The following is a 23,331-nucleotide window of genomic DNA, read 5'->3' on the forward strand; positions in this document are numbered from 1 at the left end:
CCAGTTGTGCACCACCTTACAGTTATTTCATCTAGACTGCATTTCCCTGGTTTGCTTATGACAATGTCATGTGCGTCTGTGTCAAAAACCTTACTAAAATCAAAATATATCACGTCTACTGCTTCCCTTTCATGCTCCTCTCCCTGCCAATCCACGAGGCCAGAACTCTGTCAAAGAAGGAAATTGGGTTAGTTTGGCATGATTTGTTTTTGACAATCCATGCTGGCTACTCCTTATAACCTGTTATTCTCTAGATTCTTACAAATGGGTTGTTAGTAATTTGTTCCAGTATTTTTCCAGGTATCAAAGTTAGGCTGACTGGTCTGTAATTCCTCTTAGTTCCCCTTTTTAAAGATGGGTCCTATTTTTGCCCTTCTCCCATCCGCTAGGACCTCAACAGTCCTCCATGAGTTCTCAAAGATCATTGCTAATGGTTTTGAGATTGCTTCAACTAGTTCCATAAGTACCCTAGGATGAATTTCACCAGGCCCTGCCAATTTAAATATATTTAGCTAATCTGAATATTCTTCATTTTGTTCTCTCTTTGTTTTGTCTTGCATCCCCTCCCCTTTGTTCTTAGTATTAATTTTTTGAGTATCTGATCACCATTAACCATGAAAACTGAAGCAAAACAGGCATTTAAAACCTCAACCTCATCACTTATTAGTTCAAATAGGTAATGGGATAGTGTCCACTGGAACTTGCCAAATGCAACTGTAGCTACATCTTTGAATTTCAACAAATCTGAGTCTTATAGTATTGTATATGACGGACAGGACCAGTTTGCATTATGTACTACTTAAACTGATTAAAGCAGTGCATGGGTTATTAAAAACTTACCTGTTTCTTGCTTCTGTCATCTAAATTTTAATTGGCAGGAGATCCCAGACTAAAACCAGCAAGTGTTACTTTTTAAGGAAATAGAGAGGAACAGATGCAACTGAAGGTAAAGATCTGCTCCAAAGCTCTGATTTTTATCATTAGGCCATATTAACTTTACAGGACCGTTAATTAAACTCATCTGAAAATCCTATTTTGCTTTTGAGTGATTAACTAGTCCTGATGATGTCCATGTCGAATGTAAAATCAAGAAGATTTAGCTAGGCCCTTTCCGAAGGTATTTTTGGCACTACTTTGCTAATAAATGACTGGCAGCTACTGTCTAATATCCTGGTTTGGTTAGAAGAGTGGATAAAGCTGGACTTTGACCGAACAGACCCAAAGCAAACTAGACTCCAGCACCCCATGTATTTAAAAAAAAAGAAAAGAAAAGAAAAAAACTGCGGAGATAAAACGTGCTTGTTACATACTGCATCTCCTTTACTTCTCTTTCCGGGTGATTCACAACTCCCTCAAGGCCAGCTCTGTCTCAGCACATCAGATTTACGGGGATGTAAAATGAAATGAAAATGGCCCTGCCAAATGTCTGAGAGCGCGCCAGTCTGACTTCCCATGTCTTTGTGCGAGCGCTGATATAAAATGCAGTATAAGCTGGCTGTGTGCCATACCCATTAATATTGGATCCTGGTGCTGCAATGAAATGTGATTTTTCCATATGGCAGCCTGATATTTCAGACTGTGAGCTCTCATTTTTAAGTTTTTAAGAGCTTATGTCAACAGATTGATTGTCCCTTCACAGACTAGAAGGGAGAAAACAGGTGGAGTCAAAGAACTCCTTGTGTAGCATTTCAGGACACATTGCTCCAATTTGGTCCAGTTTGTTTTGCTTGCCTATGAGCCACCAGCCTCTCCCATCCCCCAAAGTGCCACAATGCAAACTAAAATGTCTCACATTTTCCACAAAGCATCCTTCTGTCACCAGTTTGTTGCACGTGAGGAACTGAGCATGTCTGAGACGCTCCCGGCTCCCACTGCTTTGTGAGCCCAGAGTTCAAACTCTACCCTTCGTTTACAACTGAGTTGCACCATTGAGTTGGCTTAAAAGCATTCACCACTCTCCAGTCAGATATCACACACTTTCAGATGTATTTATATAGTGAGAGTAAACAAGTACATATGATACTCCTGGATCTACTCTAGCTATTCCTAGCACAGGATTTCTAGTGAGCCATCTGGGTGGGATTCTGAGCATGCCAGAGTGAAGCTGGGAACTCCTATCCTGAATTAGGAATGTAAGAAAATGCATATTAATCTGGGTGCCCTGGTCAAATTCCAGCTGGAGAAATCTCTCTCCCTAAATGACCCTGGCAATTTCAACTGAGTACCCCATTCTTCATCACCATCTCCCCTAGACTGTTGGGTAGCGTTGCCTTGTGCAGTTACAGCTGCTGCATTTTATCCCTGTGGTAGCTGCCCTTTGGTAATGGGTGGGGTGATTCTTGTGTATCTAGTTTGCATTTCAGCTTTTTTAGATTTCAGTGGGGTGAGAGTATCATAGAATCATAGAAGATCGGGGTTGGAAGGGACCTCAGGAGGTCATCAAGTCCAGCCCCCTGCTCAAAGCAGGACCAATCCCCAACTAAATCATCCCAGACAGGGCTTTGTCAAGCCGGGCCTTAAAAACTTCAAAGGAAGGAGATTCCACCACTTCCCTAGGTAACCCATTCCAGTGCTTCACCACCCTCCTAGTGAAAGTGTTTCCTAATATCCAACCTAGACCTCCCCCACCTCAACTTGAGACCATTGCTCCTTGTTCTGTCATCTGCCACCACTGAGACTAGCCAAGCTCCATCCTCTTTGTATCCCCCTTTCAAGTAGTTGAAAGCAGCTATCAAATCCCCGCTCATTCTTCTCTTCTGCAGACTAAACAATCCCAGTTCCCTCAGCCTCTCCTCATAAGTCACGTGCTCCAGCCCCCTAATCATTTTTGTTGCCTGCCGCTGGACTCTCCAGTTTTTCCACATCCTTCTTGTAGTGTGGAGCCCAAAACTGGACACAGTACTCCAGATGAGGCCTCACCAATGTCGAATAGAGGGGAATGATCACGTCCCTTGATCTGCTGGCAGTGCCCCTGCTTATATAGCCCAAAATGTCTTTGGCCTTCTTGGCAACAAGGGCACACTGTTGACTCATATCCAGCTTCTTGTCCACTGTAATCCCAGGTCCTTTTCTGCAGAACTGCTGACCGAGTGACTAGGCAGAGGCCCCGGGTTAACTGCAGGATGTCTGCAGTGCCCATAATGACGCCATAATTTCTGATAACCGCTAACTTTAAAACAAAAGAAACCTCCCAAAAACCGAACAACCTGGTAATCGAACCTCCATGAGGGATGAGCATGACCAGTCCAAATAACCATGTGGTCTTATTGCTGTATAATCCTCACCCTTCCCTGCCCCATTCCTCACTACTGTTTGTTGTCCCTACTTGGTTGTGTCAAGCACCTGCAAACCTCCAAGCAGGCACTGGGTTCTCTCCCTGTATTATGAAGAGCCTAGCACACCTGGTCCTATAAAATAATAAATAGTTTTTCTTCCTGGTAGTGTCATGCACAGAATGATGCCACTTGTTTGAAAATATAATGCATGAGAGTTGAGTGCTACATAAAGTATTTAAGGCAGCTGGAGGTTGTATTAAACCTGGGCAGTTTAGATGTAGTTTACATGCCATCTAATCCATTTCTTCAGTCCTTTTTCTAAGATAGCGTTAGGTAGTGTCTCAATGAATAGTTCCATTGATTTCAAAGGGAGAGCCATGTGAGCATTTGTATAACATAACATCCCTTTAAAAACAAAACTTCAGAAACATTTATCATAAGATAATGCACCCTACAGATTTGTGTAGTTTGCAGATTGTAAGCCAGTGCTGTCTAATAGCTTCACGTATTAACATCTCTCCCTTCCACAGAAATATGGGGTGAAGTATTTAAGAAGTGGGGCAGACCCATCCTGGAAACAATGAGAAGAGCTTTAAGCACCAGAAACGAAAGGAGCCATGGTGCTGAAGGTTAAGGGGAAGAAAGTTACAGAATCATTATTGCATTCGTAACAGCACGTTAACACGAATGAAATAAAATGAGGAAAAAACCTCCCATTTCCTCCTGCTATTCTCTAGATAAACCTACTTGAGCACTAATAATGCCAACTGCAGTAATCCATAGATAACCTGAATTAGGACTCCTTGAATTAACCAGTTGTTTTCAAGTAGCCAGGCTTGCAAATTTTAGCTTTTTCCATGGAGAATGTGAGCTTGTCTACATGGGATATTGGTGTGTGGGAAACCCAGGTGTGAATCTACAGTGCTTTAGCCTGTCACGCAGCTGTAGCAGTGTCCACATGGGATGCAATGCACTGAAAGTACTTCAGTATACTTTGATGTACTGCTGTTGTGAAACTGGAGTGCCTCGAAGTGCACTATAGAACTTGTAGTGCACTTTAGCAGTGTCCACATGGGACGTTACGGCTAGTGCGCTGTAGGGTCACACGCTGGCTTGCTGCACTCTAATGTCCCGTGTAGACAAACCTTGGTTTGTGGGAGTGGGAGGATTTTCTCCCGAGCCTTCTCTGCTCTGTTACTCATTGCTGCCTTTTCCCTCCAACACAGCAAAGCATTTCCAAAGTTCCAGTGCCACTGCAACAGAGGAGTTTGCATAGAATCAGCGTGTCCTGCACGGATTTTCTTAATAGCAGACTTGAACCTGGCATGCTTCACCAATGCAACAGCAATCGTAGGCTCCTCTTGCTACTTGAAAGTAATCCATTAGCGGGGAAACCAGGTTCACATTCCACTGAAAAATGTATGCCATAAGGGGCATGTGGTTTCCTGGAGTTTTCTGGTCCAGTCTTCAATTCCCTATGGATATTTCCACTACTGTGTCTCCTGGGTGTCCTGTAGTACGAAAGGCAATACTGAAAACTGTTGCCTCAGATTGTACAGAAGGGGACTTCCAAGCTGTTAACAGAATGAATATATGTGTGTGCTCCTGAGCACAAGACCCTTTGAAACAGGGCAGTATTTCCCCTTGGAATCATAGTGATGTTCATTGTTAGTGTAATAGATCTGCCATTTATTACAGGCAGAGTGCTAGCTGTTCCTAAAGTTCAGGTTGGCTAACATTGTTATAAGACCCTGTTTTCAGTTGTTTATAACTTTTGCCAACCTTTAACTGTTTGAGATGAAGCTTTCAGTGCTGAGTGACTGCTATAGGCTGAATTATTTTTGAAAGTTTCAGCTAAGATGGTTCAGCCACTTCTGAAAACGAGAAAAGAGAAAATGTGGTGTTCTTCTTTGAGTGCTTGCTAGTGTCCATTCCGTGTTAGGTGTGTGTGCTTGCCACATGCACCGGTGCTGGAAGCTTTTCCCTCAGCAGTATCCATAGAGGACCAGCTCTGGTGCCTTCTAGAGTCGCATGCCCATGCACTGGTATAAGGGGTGCAGCCAGCACCTCCTCCCTTCAGTTCCTTTTTAACTCCAGTAACGGTGCTGGAATGTTCTCTTGGCAAGCAAATCTACCAGTGGTTCTCTCTTTTCTGTTTAAGTGTACATAGTTGTCAGAAGTAGTTCTTGTAGTTCTTAGTTTTCTTAGAGTAGTTAGAGAGAGAGGTTAGTTAGTCCCTTAAGGGACTTAGCCCTGGGATGGGGCATGCCCCGGTCCCTGGGCTTCATACATTGTGAGTGCTGCAAGAAACCTATGCCCAACAGCAATCCCTGTCAGAGTTGCTTAAAGTGTCTGGGGGGAACCCATGTCTGCAACAAGTTTCGCATCTGTAAAAGCTTCCAGCTGCGAACCAAGAGGAAACGGGACATAAGTTTAACAGCGTTCCTCATGAGGCCAGCCCATTTGGACTCGGTGCCAAGCACCAGCATCCGTGCGAAGTGCGCCATCGGCACCGACGTCTGCCCGGCACCGATCTCCATTCCCGGGGACTGCTAAGAAGCAGAGAAGGCACACCGGGAGAGGGTGCTCCCCGATGCCCTGTAAGGGAAGGGGGAGTCTGGAGAAGAGCAAAGACCAGCACAGGGCAGCTTGTCATCTCTGGAGCTCAGCCAGGCACCAGCATCGCTGTTCAGACTATCGAGCACCCTCCGGGACCCACCTGCCATGCTGGGCAGTAGTGCTGGTCCCTGGCACCTGATGCCTTCCAGGCGGCCAAAGAAATTTTGTCTCTGCTAGTGCTGCCGATGCCTAAAGAAGATATTGTTCTTCTTCGAGCGATTGCTCATGTGTATTTAGTTTGACCAGACGTCCCGATTTCATCGGGACTGTCCCAATATTTGCTTGTTTGTCCCACATCCTAACCAATGTTAGGTCGGGACACTGGACAAACAAAGGCTCCGGAGCCCAGAAGGGCTCGTGCCCTCCCCCTCCGTCCCCCATTGGCTCCCTCCCCAAATCCCCGCCTCTTGCCAAGCACTCCTTGCCCAGGAGACTCAGGGGAGCGCGGGGCCGGGGTGAGTGTGAGTCCGGCCTGGCCCCGAGCAGGCAGGACTCAGGCGCGGTACCTGGAGGGAGAGTAGGGGGTGGCCCGTGGGGCCAGGCGGCAGCTGTTCTCCCCACCTGGGCAGCAGGACTCGGGAGCAGCCGCAGCTCCCACTGCAGCAGGGGAAGGAAGTGGCCAAGCACGTGGTGCTCGGTGGCTGCGGCTTTGGCGCCCGGGCCAGAACCGCCCGGGTCTGCTGCGGAGACCCAGCAGCGCGTACGCTGCTCCCAGCCCCTGGCCAGTTGCGTCTGGGCTGGCTGCCCAGCTGGTGCAATCCCACGGCAGAGGCATTGGCAGCCCAGCCCCGTTCGTTCCCCTGCGGGACCCGAGCGGGATGGGGGGAGCTGGGGCCTGCTGCCCCCACTCCGGGGCCGCCCGTGGGATTGCACCAGCTCGGCAGCCAGCTCAGATGCGACTGGCCAGGGGCTGGGTGCAGCTTGCGCGCTGGGTCCCTGCAGCAGGCCCAGGTTTGGGCCCGGGCACCAGAGCCGCAGCCACTGAGCTTGGCCAGCAGCCGCTTCCTCCCCGTGTGGCAGTGAGAGCTGCAGCAGCGGCTGTTCCCGAGTCCTGCTGCCCAGGTGGGGAGAACAGCGCCGCCTGGCCCCGCAGGCCACCCCCTACTCTCCCTCCAGGTACCGTGCCCGAGTTCTGCCTGTTTGGGGCCAGGCCGAACTCACACTCACCCCGGCCCCGCACTCCCCTGAGTCTCCCAGGCCTCCCTCCAGCGCTTGCGGATGGAGGAGGAATCAAGGGTGAGGCGGGTTTTTTTTTTTGTTTTTTGTTTTTTTGCTCTGCTGCCATTTTATTTCCCTTCTTCTCCCCCCCCCCCCCCCCCCCCCCCCCCCCCCGCGTCCCCAATATTTGACCTGGGTGATCTGGTCACCCTATGTATATTCCACAGTAGGTGCATGTGCTCTCTACATGCACCGGTGCCAGAAGTTTTTCCCTTAGCAGTCCCCGTACTGGGGGAGCACCGCTGCGACCCCTGGAATGGCGCCTCTATATCACGCTATAAGGGGAGCTGCGTGCTCCCCCCACCCTGAGGTCCTCCTTGCTGCCAGTGAAGGTGGTCGGAACTTTGTGCTTCAGCTCTGCTGCAGCCTGTCTAATTGACCTTAGTGGTACCGTTTGCTAGAGTTAGTAGTTTTCAGTTGTTAGAGTGGGCTCAGAGCATGCCTTGTGCCCCAGGTTTCAAGTCGTGCGACTCCTGTCGCCGTTCCATGCCAAGGAGTGATCCGCATGCTGAGTGTCTCCGCTGCTAGGGCGAAACTCACGTGAGTGAACGCTGCAAGATCTGCAGGTCATTCAAACCGCAGACTAAGAAGGAGAGGGACATCAGGCTTCAAGCTCTCCTTATGGAATCGGCGCTAGCCCCAACTCCGGCACGCCGAGCGGACTCGGTGCTCGGTACCGCGTCACCGGTGCACAGTGAGGCCCCCTCCCCCAGTCGGCACCGCTCCCCTTCCAAGAAGCAGGGGAAGGGCTCCACCTTGCAGCAGTGCCAAGAGAAGGAAAGGGGAGAGGCTGGTCTTCTCCCATACTATGACCTCCCGCTTCCTGAGAGACCTTGACCATTCATTCCCTTATGCTAGACTCCCTGTGCCACAATGGGACCTAAACCTGGTGGTGTCCTGCCTCCCAGGGCCTCCCTTTAAACCCTTGGCCATATGTTCCTGGTCTGACCTCTCATGGAAGGTAGCCTTCCTTGTAGCAATCACTTTGGCCCGTCGTGTCTCTGAATTCAGAGCCCTGACCTCGGAACCCCCATATATGGTCTTCCACATGGATAAAGTCCAGCTTCAACCACATCCGGCATTTCTCCCAAAGGTAGTGTCCACCTTTCATATGGAACAGAACATCTTTCTTCCCATGCTCTGTCGTAAGCCCCGTTCCTCCAACGAGGAATGCCACCTCCACAGGCTCAATGTGCGTAGGGCACTGGCTTTTTATCTGGATTGGACCAAGCCGTTCCGGAAATCCTCACAACTTTTTGTTGCCTTGGCCGAGTGTGTGAAGGAGCAACCAATGTCCACCCAGCGTCTTTCCCCCTGGATCACCTTGTGCATACGTATGTGCTATGATCTGGCAGGGGTTCCCTTACCACCGATCATCAGGGTGCACTCAATGAGGGCTTAGGCCTCATCGGCTACCTACGTAGCTCATGTCCCTATCCAAGACATCTGTAGGGCGGCCATGTGGGCCTCAGCTCACACGTTTACTTCACTTTATACAATCATCTCCCAAACTAGGGATGACGCCAGGTTCGGCAGAGCAGTACTGCGTCCTGGGAACTCGTAACTCACTGCTCACTGCCAACAGATATAGCTTGGAATCACCTACTGTGGAATACACATGAGCAAGCACTCGAAGAATAAAAGACAGTTACTTGTTCCATAACTGGCATTCTTCGAGATGTGTTGCCTATGTCTATTCCACAGCCTGCCCTCCTTCCCCTCTGTCAGAGTTGTCCAGCAAGAAGGAACCGAGGGTGGGGGGAGCATGCAGCTCCCCTTATAGCGTGCTATAGAGGCACCACTCCAGGGGTTGCAGCAGTGCTCCCCCAGTACGGGTCCTGCTAGGGGAAAAACTTCCGGCACCGGTGCCCGTGGCGAGCACGCACACCTACTGTGGAATAGACATGAGCAACACATCTCGAAGAACGCCAGTGACGGAACAGGTAACTCTCTTTTCCCTTGAGAGGGAATACAAAGAGCAGATTTGGCCTCTGAAGTTATTTATGAACGTCGGGAAAAATCTTGGTTTTCATGTGCTCTGCAGAGATTTCAGTTTGGCAGTCAATGGTGTCTGCACTGAGCATGCTGAACTTGCTGCGGCTGCTGTGGCACTGGGCACCAGAACTGAAAGCAGTGTGTCTGTGCTCCTGTTGCTGGCGCACAGGCAGCATGGAAGAGGAGGAGGAGGAAACATCCTGACTCAAATGCAGAGGGAGACTAGAAGCAGCAGGTTGCAGAAGCCAGAGGGTGAGGAGAACGGGTTGGAATAGGAGCAGAGGCAGAGGATCTATGGGGGTGAGAGGCAAGCTAGTGACAAATGGCTGTGAAACTGACTGGCAAAGTGTCTCTCTCATCCACCTGCCTGACCCACATAGAAGTTAACCACCTACTACTGCTACCAGTTATTCTGTTCACTCAAATGGTAGAGGACTATGCTGCGGATCTAATGATCTGAACCTTGCCAATGACTCGAGTTGGGGGTCAATATGGTTCCACGCAATAAACAGAAATTTTGTTTTGTTTTGTTTAAGTCGGAAATTACAAAATTGTTAAAAACATTGAAGTTGCAAAGTCAAGCCCGCATGAGTCAGGAAATGCCAGAATTAAGGAAAAAGTTTGTGATCATGTAATTAGACTGTACCATAATGTACATGCAAGGGGGCCAAATGAAGGTCGTCTGTGCCGTGTTGATTCAGTCACCTTGTGCATATATGTTATAGTACCATTTTTAATTACCTGATCACGTACTCTCTTTTCCTTAATTCCTTCATTTACAGACTTTCAAGTGCTTGACTCTGCAACCTTAATGTTCTCTTCGCTTTTGGGCGGTAATTATTTATATAGCACCCTGGAGAAAAGAGAAAATCAGTTTCCTGGCTTGAGGAGCTCATATGCTGAGTTAGAGCACATCAGAACAGGACATGGAGGAGGGGAAGCTGGGCAAATAAATGGGTAGGAGGAAATGAGCTATTTGCAAGGATCATCCATTTTATTACGATTTTGTGCTTTCTTGTTTTCAGTGTGGTCAGGCACGAGTGAGAGAACAACTAGCTCCGAAGCCAAGAATAGCGATGGAAAGTGAGCCAGCAGCAGTGAGTCTTGAGATCTCTGGAGAAGAGTAGGATGTTTATCGGCAGTGAATTGCAAGTGGGTGAAAGAAAAGAGCCTGAGGGCTTGTCTACGTAGCGGACTTACACCAGCAGAGCCGTACTGGAGTAAATAATGTGCTGTAGCTACGCCAGTCAATTTCCCTGTGTAGACAAGCCCTCTAAGAGGAGTGGCCAAGGCTTAGGGTAGAGGGCAAGGAGAGCTGAGGTGCAGGCTGATACAGAGCCTTGCAGATGAGCACAAGGAGTCTTAATGCAGAAGCAGAGCAGGCTTCTAACTCTCAAAAGACATGCGGGCTCAGTCGTGTGCTCCAGGAATGATGAGTGACTTCTACGGTACGTGATAACCCTCCCTTGTCCTCGGAATTCTTACTCTTCAAAATTACTTGGAAGTGAGGCTGTTGGGCTAGCCCCACATTCTTGTCATGTCAGCAGTGGGAATGGGGAAATGTCTCTCGTGTTGCAGCAGCGTGGGACCATCTCGGTTTGGTTTGTATTTTGTGTTTATAAACCAGAAAGTGACAGTTCAACTTCTTTCTCCCCCACAGTCTTCCAAAAAACCCAAAACAGCAGAAGCTGACACTTCGAGTGAGCTGGCTAAGAAGAGCAAAGAAGTGTTCAGGAAAGAGGTAAGGGTTTTGAGACAGGCTTTCTAGAGCCAGGGGCTGGAGGTCAGCAGACTGTCCTGTCCTTTGCGGAAGACCTGAGTCTGAGTCTTTACTTGGGCTCATAATTCAATAATCTCTTAGACCAGCTACTATACACGCAGTCTTGGAGCCTTAAGAGTCCCCAGAGGGAAGTGCTAGACCCACTGAAGCCAATGAGGAAGCTGACAATGACTTAAATGGGATAGGATTTCAGCGCAATGTGTCTCTCTCAGGAAGGGAGGGTCGCTTTATAGCACCCCAGTGGAATTCACCCTTCAGGGCAGGCAGAGTGAAGGACCCAGGACAGTAGAACACTCCCTGCCTAAGGTTCTTCTTGGGGCATAAAGGTGGCTCAGAGCTGTGGGAAGGGGAGTCTCATGAGATGGACTCGCTGCAGCTGAGCAGGAGCAGAGGAGCCGTTTCCCATGCAGTATGGTAAGGTAGGCCGCACTTCTGGAAGTGACTGTGTCATGATCGAATGAGACTCCTCTGTCTGCAGGCTGAATACCTGTCAATAGCCCTGAGTTACCGTATTAAAGGAAAAACCCAGCGCCCATCCTGCAGGACAGGTGGGATGTAAAGTCTCCGGGACTGTAGATACTCATAACCCTGCAGGTCGCATACAGAGGGCCCATCCTGTCCACCTTATTCAGCCTGAACTCTTACAGAAGGAAAGGGAGCTTTGCCTGGGGACGGAGTCCAGGATTGGGTCCATGGTTACATTTCTGTGTAATAACGTGAGTTGGTTGCTTTTCAAAAGCTAGCTCACTGTTCTAGCTGGGCTTCTGCGTGTGCTTATCGTGCGTGGAGCATGCGTGTTGAGCGAGGAATAGCTATAAGAAGAAAATATAGGTGGCCTTAGGGAAATGGTGTAACAATTACTCAGCAAGAGAGTATGTAACCCACTGCTGTTGGTGTGGCTTAGGCCCTCTTCTGTGCCCGCATGCAGAGGATATGAGTTGTTACAGAGCCATAGCCCTTTGCCTTGAGCTATAGGCTTTTAGCTGTGAAGGTCCCTGGTCAATCCACCCAGTCTGTCAGCGAAAGATGGCAGCTGCCACAAATCTACAACATGACTGAGCGCACTGAAACTTGGTCTTTTCTTAGTCGCTGCTGGTGTGAGTGGGAGGTGGGATCTGTCCCTTAGTCTCCACCAAGAAGCTTTAACTTTAACACTAGCTTGGAGCTCTATTGACAGTTGCCTTTAAATTCACTATTGTGAAAGCACAAATGTCGTGTGGGAGGAGGTTTGGAGGGATGGGTTTTACCCCTTCCGGCAAATGTTCCTGGGCACAGAACTGTCAGGAGCTAATCGGCAGTGGCATGAAGCGCTCCCGTTTACCAGTGTGTCTCCTTCCCATCTCCAGATGTCTCAGTTCATCGTGCAGTGCCTGAACCCCTACCGCAAACCTGACTGCAAAGTAGGAAGGATAACCACAACGGAGGACTTCAAACACTTAGCACGCAAGGTACCTTGGCTTTATTACAGCATCTCTGCACACGGGGTTAAAACAAACACAGGAATGGTTTTCCACTCAGTAACCCCAAAGAAGCTGTCGTTCCTGGTGCTGTGCTTGGAAGGCCCAACATGTTCTGGGGGAGCTAATGCAGAGATGGATGTGGTTTTCTAACAACCTTTGGGGCTTAACCTGCCTGCACCCTCTGGGCCTTCTCTGCTCCTAGGTGGCTGGATCACAAATGCCTAGCTTCACCCACACCTGCACCCAGTCCACAAGCATGTGACAAGCAAACATGCTGCTGGAAAGGGATGCTCAGGGCACTTCCTTTCAGTCACTTCCTGGGTTGCCAAAGCACCATGCCACACCTGAAGATAGGAGTAGAACTGTGGTGCGTCTGGCCTGCAAGCCTGTCTGACAGTGGCCAGCAGTGCCAGCTGCTTGAGGAAGGAGAAAATGCTGTTTTGGTCAGTTGTCTGACAACTTTCCAGGAGGGGAAGTTTCTTCCTAGCTCCCCTCAGTGGCTCAGTTGGTTCTAGGGCAGCGAGGGGGTTTTGTTCTGTCTAATGTAATTGCAGATATTCTCCTTACCCATGTTCATATGTAATCCTTTTGGAATCCCACTATGCTATTGGACTCACTTATATCTAGTGGCAAGGAGTTCCACAGGTGAATTATTCATTGTGTAAGAGAGGATTTCTTTCTAGCTTAAACTTTTGCAGCCTTTCAATTTCACTGGATTTTCCCTTGTTCTTTTATGATGAGGGAGGGTAGATCGGAGCAGTATTTCCGGAGTGCCAGCTCATTCCATTACCCCATTAGATAGCAGAATAGCTTGTCCAAAAATCACTGCTTCCACTCATAGGAAAGTCCCCCTTTCCATATCAGCCATCCCCACGTGTATGAAATCCTTCCAGGTGCCTTCCAGCTTCCTAGATCAGTGAATAACCTTTGTATTTCTTGCTTCCTTTCCAGCTGACTCATGGTGTGATGAACAAGGAGCTGAAATACTGCAAGAACCCAGAGGATCTGGAGTGCAATGAGAACGTGAAGCACAAAACTAAGGAGTACATTAAGAAATACATGCAGAAGTTTGGGGCAGTTTACAAGCCCAAAGAGGACACGGATTTAGAATAACCACCTCTAACCTTTGGAAGGAGCGATCCAGCCTTTTTGGACCTGATGAGAAGGAATCCTCCCCGCTAACCTTGGAGGCTGTTGGCTTGGACGGGACTCTCTCAGTTCTGACCCGACCCTGCCTATTCTTTGACAGAAATGTCCCTGTTTCTGTATGAAATGAAGCAGTTGCCCGCTGTTTGGGAGTGAGGAGGGCGACGCGGAGTGGAGACAGCTCCTTCCATCCTCTTCCTCTTCGCAGGCAAACCCGGGTCTCAAATCTGGCGGTGCTGTTTGGCGCACTGACCCATGCGCACATCTTGTGTCCCCGAGATCTGTATTATATTTTAACGTATATGTGAATATATTGATAATTTTTTTTTTGCTTTTAGCCCGACACGTGCTGATATCACGGGAACACTTTGTAAGGATAGTTTTGGTTTGTTTTTTTTTGTTCTCCTGCAAGGTTAATCTGTTGTCATGTAAATATTCAGGAACAGGCAGCCTCTGGGTTTCTGGCAGGCCTTGTGCTATGTTGATAAGATTGATTTTACTGCTTAAATCATTTTACTTTATCCAATTTTTACTGAACTTTTTATGTAAAAAAAATTTAAAAAAATAAAATGAAATGAAATGAAAGCATGTCCTTGGCCTGCAAGTCGCTTGTGAGCCAAGCCAGGGGAATGGCCAAAGCTCTCCCAATCCTTCTGAATGTAACTAGACAGCGGTGGGACTGGTGACAGACACCACTACCGGGACTTCAGCTTCTCTCGGTAACTGGTGTCATCCTCCATGTCCAAGAGAGGACAAAATTAGTACTGTGGAGCGCTCCCAGCAGAGATCCCGGCCCCACTGTGCTAGGCTCTGTACAGTGACAGGCAGTGCCCGCCCCAAAGAGCTTACAGTGGAAACAGAGATACTGAATGGGAGGGGCACAGGGTGCTGCTGTGCCTTGCGGCTGGTCAGTGTGGAGCCAGGAACACAACACAGCTCTCCTGATCCCGAGTCGGGTGCCTTGCTCACTAGCCCCCCGGCACAGCAGCAGAGTTGGAAGAAGAAGGCAAGTTTTTTCATGATCATCATGGCGAAGGGGAGTGGATTTTGTGCTTGGGATAGTCTTTTTTTTCATGACTGTTGTGTGGCAAGGAGCTTCACGCTTCCCATTGACTACAAAGGGATTTCTCTGGCGGCACAGGTATCTGCCAGTGCAGGAGTCCCTGCAGGACTGGAGCCCGCAGCTTTTGAATGGCTGGCAACAATTGCACTGAAATGGCCAGCATATTTCTCAGCCAGCATATTTCAGTGGCAGTGTGGAAACCCCCCGAGAGCCAACGTGCTTCCCCGTAAGTAAGGCAGAAAGAGGATATAGATTTCATACCAGTTAATAACACTTACAGTTCTCATCCAAGGATCCCAGAGTGTTTACAAGCAAGCAGGGGCTCATCATCTGCTTTGCATGTGGGGAAACTGAGGCAGAGTAACTGACTTTCCATAGTCTCATGGTGACTTGGTGGCAGAACCAGGAAATAGAACGCAAGCCTCCTGACATCCTGGCCAGTGCCCTCTCCCTCAGATCACACCGTCTCCCCCGCTCTTGTAGTCCTTAGACAGCCACCTATTCATTGCCTTGGGGTGGAGTCCTGGGCCTTGTGTGGACTGCAGCATTGACCCAAGTAGCCTCGTTTTCATATTCTAGATTTCCCACTGACTGTGGGGGCAGAGAGGACTGCTGCTGTCTAGCGAGTGAGGGACCTCGTGACCCAAAACAACTGCCACACATCTGTCCTTACGCTCCAGGGGAAGGGGAGAGGCTGGATACAAACGTAGAATCCAAAGCCCATATGCTGCCCCCTCACTAGTGCCCCTGAGCCTGGAATACTGCACCTCAGTCTGGCAATCAGGAGCCCAGTTTGGTCAAAGGCAACGAATAGGATCAGAACGCCAAGGGATGGATTTCTGAGGGATAGCAGCGCATGTGGATAGCTGTGTAAGCTGGGACCACAACAGTGACCAGGATGTAGGGGCCAAGAAGGGAGCAGGAATCATTTGGGGAGGCAGAAGTGGGTGGAATGGGATGATTTGGGTTCTGTAGCAGGGAGAATGAGTTACCACTGAGCCGTATGAGGCTGGAACCGCCAGCTGTGGGGAGGAGTAGAAGGCTACCGCTCAGGAGTGCTGGACACTAGAAAACATCCCATAGGGAAGAATTCTGCATTTACAGAGAGCTGGGTTGAATACGCTACTGGCTCTTCCCCTCTCGAACCGCAGATTCTTGCTGCCAACAGTAGCTGACTGTTGGGCTGAGCTATAAAGGGAAATCTCTGTTAACCATCGCATGGAGCCAGCTCCATGCTGGTGAGTCAGTGTTTTGGCTTAAGGCAAGCAGAGATCATTCAACCCTCCCCTCAGCTCTGCACTGACACTCTGCACTTCCAACCGGGGCAGGAATTCACCTCTGTGGATTAGAAGTGAATCTGGCTTCAGACAACAACTTTCAGACCTTGAGGCCCTGACCTGGCGAAGCATGTGCTGAATCAGGGCCTGAGTATCCTTAAATGCTTTACATTGGATCCAGTCCAGCAATGGTTTGAGGTAAATGCTGCTCCCTTGGCATCAGATATTAGAACCTGATTCCTTGAGTGTGGAAATGGCCAACAGGAAAATGAAACTGAAACAAAGGAAAGAGCAGCCAGGTGACCTGGGTCATCTTTGGCGCCTCTGGATGTATGTGCCATGGATTCTGTGTGAAAATTTGAATACTGTTAAACCCTTAAAGTCTGTGTCATGTGGCAGTGAGTCCCACAGGCTAATTGTATGTTAGGTTAAAAATTATTTCCTTGGATCAGTTTTAAACTTGCTGCCTGCCTTTCAATTCCACTGACCTTGGTCTGTCTTGTATTATAAGAGATTGGGAACTTCCAGGTACTCTGTCTTCTCTGTCCCATTTGTTGTTCTGAGTACCTTCTGCCTGCCCCCTTGCTAAATTAAACAGCCTCCATTTTCTTTTCATATGGAAGCTTTTAATCTCTAACCCGTTCCCCCAGCACTGCCGCCTGTCCCATTGCGTCGCTGGATTCTCAACCTTGGGGGAAGGTCAGGATGGTGGAGAACCAGGGTCGTCCTTACCCATATGCAAAGTACGCAGCTGCTCCAGCCCCTGCTCCAGCTCTTCCCCAGGGCCCCTGCCCAGCCTCGCCCCCACTTCCCTGAGGAGTGCAGCAGCACCGGGGTGCACTCACCGGCGGCAGGAATGCAGCGGCCTGGCCCCAGCTGCTGGTGAATGCTTGGAGGTGTTTCTCCCCGCCCCCAAGCCAGACCCCCCCCAATTCCCTCCCGCAGAGGCCTGGGGCCTACACACACACCCCGCTGAGGGGGGTAGCGTAGGGCCCCAGAATAGCTAGGACGGCCCTGTGGAGAACAATGATCCTTGAAAATGACTTTATTAAAGCTTTTGATACTCTCTCATATGACCTTCTCATAAACAAATGAGGGAAATGCAACCTAGATGGTGCTGCTATAAGGTGAGTGCAAAACTGGTTGGAAAACCATTCCCAGAGAGTAGTTATCAGTGCTTCACAGTCCTGCTGGAAGGACATAACGAGTGGAGTTCCACAGGGATCAGTTCTGGGTCCGGTTCTGTTCAATATCTTCATCAGTGATTTAGATAATGGCATAGAGAAGACACTTAGAAAGTTTGTGGACGATACTAAGCTGGGAGGGGCTGCAAGTGCTTTGGAGGATAGGATTAAAATACAAAATGATCTGGACAAACTGGAGAAATGGTCTGAAGTAAACAGGATGAAATTCAATAAGGACAAATGCAAAGTGCTCCACTTCAGAAGGAACAACCAATTGCGCACATACAAAATGGGAAATGGCTGCCTAGGAAGGAGTCCTGTGGAAAGGGATCTGGGGATCATAGTGGATCACAAGCTAAATATGGGTCAACATTTAAAAAACAAACATACATACATACATACATACATCATTCTGGGCTGTATTAGCAGGAGTGTTGTAAGCAAGACATGAGAAGTCATTCTTCTGCTCTGCTCTGCTCTGATTAGGCCTCAACTGGAGTATTGTGTCCAGTTCTGGGTGCTACATTTCAGGAAAGATGTGGACAAATTGGAGAAGTCCAGAGAAGAGCAACAAAAATGACTGAAGGTCTAGAAAACATGACCTATGAGAGAAGATTGAAAGAATTGTGTGTGTTTGGGCTGGAGAAGAGAAGACTGAGAGGGGACATGATAGCAGTTTTCAAGTACCTAAAAGATTGTTACAAGGAGGAAGGAGAAGAATTATTGTTCTTAATCTCTGAGGATAGGACACAGAGCAATGGGCTTGAATTGCAGCAAGGGAGGTTTAGGTTCGACATTAGGAAAAACTTACTAACTGTCAGGGTGGTTAAGCACTGGAATAAACTGCCTAGGAAGGTTGTGGAATCTCCAGCTTTGGGGATTTTTAAGAGCAGGTTGGACAAACCCCTGCCAGGGATGGTCGAGATAATTAGTCCTGCCACAAGTGCAGGGGACTGGACTAGATGACCTCTCGAGGTGCCTCCCAGTTCTACGATTCTATGAAATGAGCAGCCCAGAAGGTGAAGTATTGTCCCCTGAGCTCCTCAGTGACAGCACCATGTGACTGGTGACTTAACTCCCAAGTATCAGGGCGACAGGGCCTGGGATCTCCAAGCAGCTGTTTAAAGCATCAAACAAGGTGGATGGAATGAGAAAGCAGTGAATGACGGAGCTGTGACCACGAGGGGGTAGTGCTGAGTCATACCGCAGGGGCCCTCCAGTTGCGTGTCCGGTTGAGGGACACAGAAGGTCTCATAACGGGAGTGGGGGAAGAGATGGTAAATCCAGTTATCTGGGCATTCCTTCCCCAGCACTGAATTTAAAGCAGTTTCCTCGCTAAGGGGGACTCTGGTCGATGGGGCCTGTGAATGCTTCTGGCTGGAGAGGTCTCAAATGCCTGGGCACGTTTTTGCCTCTGAATTCCTGTGTGCTGGACAGACGGCCGGAGCCACTCACGGCCTCTGTCCGCTCGTAGGACAAATACAGTCTGTGCAGCAGCAGGGCGCGGTTTGCTATCACACCATGCAGGCCCGGTCTCTGGGGGAGGGCAGATTCCTGTGTGCCTGGCTCCTCGGGCAGCGGGGACAGGCTCAGACCCATCCAACTCCCGTCACAAACGGCCCAGTTGATGGGAACTGTGTCTGGGCTGAGCCGGGCAGCAATAGGCACCATGGTCCATTCCCATCTCTCGTCTCACCTGGATCTCCTGTGCTGTGCTGACGGCGGGGGATGGTTCCAGCTCATTATCGGGGGCGGGGGGTTAGACTCTCCCTGCAGCCAGCAAGGTGGGGGCGGCACCGCAGGGAGGCCCAGCCGAGCCCACAGCTTCTCACTACATACATGGCTGCTTGCCCGGGGTCACAGCCCAGCCACGCCTAGTGGAGTCCGTCCCTCTCTGCTGCCACCCCTCAGCAACAGCTCCGCGCCCAAGAGAAGCCGGGGCCATGAGCGTGGGAGAGGGGGTGGCAAGCGGCCACCTTGGCCCCAGTGCTGAGCGGGCCAGGCCGAGTTTGCCTTCCGGGAAGCCGAGTCAGGGACATGCAGGGTAGAAGGGGGCAGGAAGCCTGATTAGGAGGCACTTTATGGGTTGAAGGCTATGAGGGGAGGGGGAGTGGTTCCCACCACTCAAAATTATTGTCTCTATCTCCCTCGCGCCCCCTCCAGCCACCAACTTCCTAACCCCATCGATGTGCCCTTCAGGCCCGGTCATCCTCCCCCAGCCTCTGTCCTCAGGGGCATTCCCCTCCCAGCCCCACTAGGGCCATGCACCCCTCCACCTAGCCCACCTTCTCCTCGGGGCAGGAGTACCAGCCCCCCTGCTCCTCCCAGCCCATCCCTCCCCACCCCAGGAATCTGGTCCCTCCCCTAAAGCAATTCTCCTGTAACTCAGAAACAAGCCCCAGCATAAAATACTCCGGCATTCCTGGACTCTTGAAAGGGATTCCTGCGCGGCAGATGGGAGCCTTAATCCTCAGTGACGGACAGAGCGGGCCCACCAGATTAACTCGGAAATGTGAGACTTTGCAGGCAGAGCGTGACTGCCCCCACCCACCCCCGGCCAGCAGCCGCACCATCCCAGGGCACCAGTCTACAGCCCCCCCCGGCCGCACGACAGCAGATGGCATGGCCTGAGCGTTAGTTTACACATACAACGTCTCTGTTTACACTCTACGCCCAGTCCTGGAACAGGTGGGGCTCACAAACGAGACAAGCAATCGCCTCACTCAGGAACCGCAGCCTAAACACCAGTGCCCGGTTCCCGGGAAGCAGCTCTGCCCTCGTTACAGAGATGGAGGCAGAGAGCGAACTCCCTGCTGCTTGCTACAGCTCTCAGCCAAACCGCCCATCACAACGCTACCAATAGGCCATTTCCTGCGCGGCTGTCGCTGCTAGGGCCACTGTAACAGCGCCACTTAGTGCCTTCTGCTATCACACGTGAGAATCCTCCCCCACAGCTCCTGTGCTCGCTCCAAAGAGCCCAGATAGCAACAGGTGCCAAGTCGACTCAGGGCGATTGTTCTCCTCTCAAATCCTGAGCCTGGTGATGGGGCAGAGACCCACAGGTCTAGTGTCCTGCGCACAGGCCCCAGAGCCAGAACTCCTGAGTTGTACCCCCAGCTCTGACGACAATTGACTCTGTGATCTCCAACAGGTGGCTGCCCAAGCTGGGAGCCGAGCATTGGCAGTCGGCTCCAGCTGGGACTGGCCAAGAGGGGTAGCCATTTGGATGGGCTCCCCAGGAGTCTGCAGCTGTCCTACGGCGTCACTTCCGCTGCCATGAGCATCGCTGACCCACCAGTCGCGTCCCGCAGCTAACCCAGGTCTGGGGCCCCTTCCTGCTCACAGCTGGATGCAATCGACCCATGCACCTGCACGCCCCAGCTAACAGACCTGCGGCCTTGCCGTCGGCTGGACTGATGCCGACCGGCTTCGCTCTGTGATGTCCAGGCCTGGGACAGACGCTCTGTCGTTCCTTCTCAGAAGCCTGGTGCCTTCAACTCCCGTGGGCACGGCGGGTGTCCGGCCCCTTCCAGGATGGGGGCCCTGAGCGAGGCCCCGGCCTGTGCCAGGGGAGATTCTCTTGGCTCACAGCCACCTTGGCCATCAGCAAAGAGACTGACGGGGGGTTGGGGGAGCAAGGATCCAGGTGGAGCCCCTCAGGGCTTCCGGTGCTTCAGCTGCACCATGAGGCTGTTGATGGTCGCTGGAGAGCAGCCATGGCTGTGTACAGCTCAGTTATCGCTGCAGCACGCAGGCCAATGCCCGCCCTTCGTGGGGGCTGGCTGGCTAACACCGCAGCCGCAGGGAAAGCCTCCTCCACGTCGCCCACTGCCACACCGGCCGGGCACCCAGATCCCTCGCTAGCCTTGGCACCAGACTGTCAGCTGAGTGGACACAGCCCCTGGCCCTGTGAGCAGGGCAGAGCATTCAGCCATGGCTGGGTTTGATCGGGCAGGCGTCAGCACCGGGCCCCCGTTCATTCCCTCCCTGCATCGTCTGTAGACAAAAGGGGGCTGCTGCCCAGCCCCTCAAAGTCACTGGGAAGACTCCCTTTGGCTTTGGATCACACCCCAGCAGCACAGATACCTCCCCAGCCTGTGGCCAACTTAACGGGCTGCTCTGCGGGGCTGGTGGAACCAAGCTGTTCCCAGCCTTAAGCGTCTGGCCTGCGGGCACCTTCTCAGCTGTGGGCGGTTGCCGGATGCCTCTGCTGCCTTTGCAAGCAACATGATCCTGCCTTGAGGTGTAATGTAACCCTGGGAGCCATGGGGCCCACTGGCTGTCCCCTCTACTATAACCTCCTGGAGCCTTAAACAACTGCTGTGATCCCCCTGCCCCACCCCAGAGGTGGCTGCACTGCAGTGCTAGGTGAGGGTTTTGTTGAGTGTGTACAGCAGTTCCAGGGGCTCTGCAAAGCTCTGTTCCTGTCGGCCTCAACAGCAGCCCTGGCTGACTCTCAAGGGAAGAGACTCGCCCAGTCCTGCCCCTCCCCCACCCGTTGCCATCGGCCTGGGATCCACTTTCCCAGCCTGGCTTCCATTAGCACCAGCTGCTCAGCATCTAGCTTTGATCGGCCAGGCCCGGGCCGCAGGCACTTCCGCAGCGAGAGCTTGCAGGCCCGTGCGTGGCATTCAAGGTGGCCGGCCAGGCCTGGCTCTGCGGGCTGGGCGCCTGCACACTCCAGAGAAAGCCTGTGCCCCGGCAGAAAGGCAGGGGGGACGGGACGGGGGCAGGGTGGCCCAGTGGTTAGAGAAATGCGCTGCGGCTTGGGAGACCTGCTTCTAGCCCCCGGCCTAGCACAGTAGGCTGACCTGCTGCACCCCCGGGCAAGGCCCTGTCTCTGGCCCATTTCCCCTCCCCAGCCTTTAGCTAGTCAGACGGGGAGTGCTTCAGGGCAGGGCTGGGCTCTGCCTATGTTCGAGACAGCGCCTAATGCTGCTAGGCTAAATGTGCTACTGGAATACACCCAATAACGTGCAGGGGCTGCAGTAGGCTCCAGCCAGCAGGGCACGAGCCCTGCAAGTTTTGTGGGGGGAGCCATGAACGGTCCTGGGGAAGGGACCCTGGGGGACACCCTTCCCCTATGCCAGCCTACACTGCGTCTCCACTGCCGCAGCTCCGCAGCCGGGCTTTTTGCAAGCCCCCCGATGCATGGCCCCTAGTGGGCACAGGGGCTTCTCCACTGGCTCTGTTGTACCCGGGGTCAGGGCACAGAAGACACAGCACGCAGGCATTGCCCAGCCTCTGGGGCTGGGGGACTTAGACCCATTAGCATCCCTGCTACCTTCACGGTCCACGGCCCCATGTGGGACTTGCCCTGAGAGCTTTCCCTGAGGCGCGGGGCCATTGGGACAGGAACTGGGGCAGCTGCATGGTCCATTGGAGCTGCTGCATCCCTCAGCGACACTCTTCTCCTGCTAGCCAGGGGCACAAAACCCCCGCTGGAGCTACCGCCAGCTGCTGAGTGTGGATGGGCAGGCCAGCTTGAGCGAGGACGCGTTCCCAGGGGGAGCCTAGACAGTGCACCCCTTAAACAATCCCCCCCCACCATTGCCTTTGGTGTCTGGGTCAGCACCAGGGTTTGGATCCAGGCCCTTCGCCTCCATGGCACCACTTGAGCTGACGGACCGACTCCATCAGCCAGCAGTAGTAGTAGGCTGTTATCCTCTAGGAACAGGTGCTATTGGACATAACTAGACTCCTGGGGCAATTTAAGGAGGAAGAAGCCAGTGATCACAGGTGGCTGGGGCACTGGGGGTGATCCTAGGGCCCCTGCGGCACCCTCCCATCGGAGACTCAAATGAGGGGGCTCTGGGGGCTTTCGCCACTGCTGAGCTCTTACCCTGTGGAAGCTGGGGACACAGTGAGGTGCTGATTAGGCCTGCTCAGCCCTTGGCCCCAGGACCGCGAGGGTGGCACCCCGTCCCCCAGGCGCACCCAGCCTCTGGCCCTGCTCTGTCCAGAAGTGGCTGGACCTGGGAATGCTGGCAGCCTCACCAGGCAGGATGAAGGGCAAAGAGGGGTGGGGACCTGGGCAGCAGCCCCGTCTGCGTCAGAGCAGTGCCTGTGCCAGGAAACTGCTGGCCTGGGAGCATCCTCAGCTCCGATGCCTGCCTGCACCCAGGGACACCCCTAGCAGGGATGGCAACCCACACCTGGGGGAGGGGCCCTGGCCCCAACTGCACCCAAAGGAGGCCCCTGATGCCCACCTGGACTTTGGGAGGTACCTCTGATACCTGCCCTGCAGCCAGGGGAGGCCCCTGCCATGGCCCCACCTAATGATTATCACATGCCAGAGCTCGAGGGGACCTCAC

General features: G+C 51.8%; 1 protein-coding gene across 6 annotated transcripts in view; it reads left to right on the forward strand.

The window, feature by feature from the left end:
• Nucleotides 1-14,078, forward strand: part of SETD2 (SET domain containing 2, histone lysine methyltransferase) — a 157,266-nt gene extending 143,188 nt beyond the window's left edge. For 2 of the 6 annotated variants that reach the window (XM_050942380.1, XM_050942381.1), the window contains 4 exons: nucleotides 10,133-10,204; nucleotides 10,768-10,848; nucleotides 12,234-12,335; nucleotides 13,299-14,078. In XM_050942380.1, the coding sequence (XP_050798337.1) occupies nucleotides 10,133-10,204; nucleotides 10,768-10,848; nucleotides 12,234-12,335; nucleotides 13,299-13,460 (417 nt within the window). In that variant the 3' untranslated portion in view covers nucleotides 13,461-14,078. Of the gene's footprint in view, nucleotides 1-10,132; nucleotides 10,205-10,767; nucleotides 10,849-12,233; nucleotides 12,336-13,298 lie in introns of those variants that run through there. The other 4 variants (XM_050942382.1, XM_050942383.1, XM_050942384.1 and 1 more) reach the window with 3 other exon arrangements.
• Nucleotides 14,079-23,331: the final 9,253 nt, after the last annotated feature.

This window comes from Gopherus flavomarginatus, chromosome 2, assembly GCF_025201925.1.
Source record: "Gopherus flavomarginatus isolate rGopFla2 chromosome 2, rGopFla2.mat.asm, whole genome shotgun sequence".
NCBI lineage: Eukaryota > Metazoa > Chordata > Testudines > Testudinidae > Gopherus > Gopherus flavomarginatus.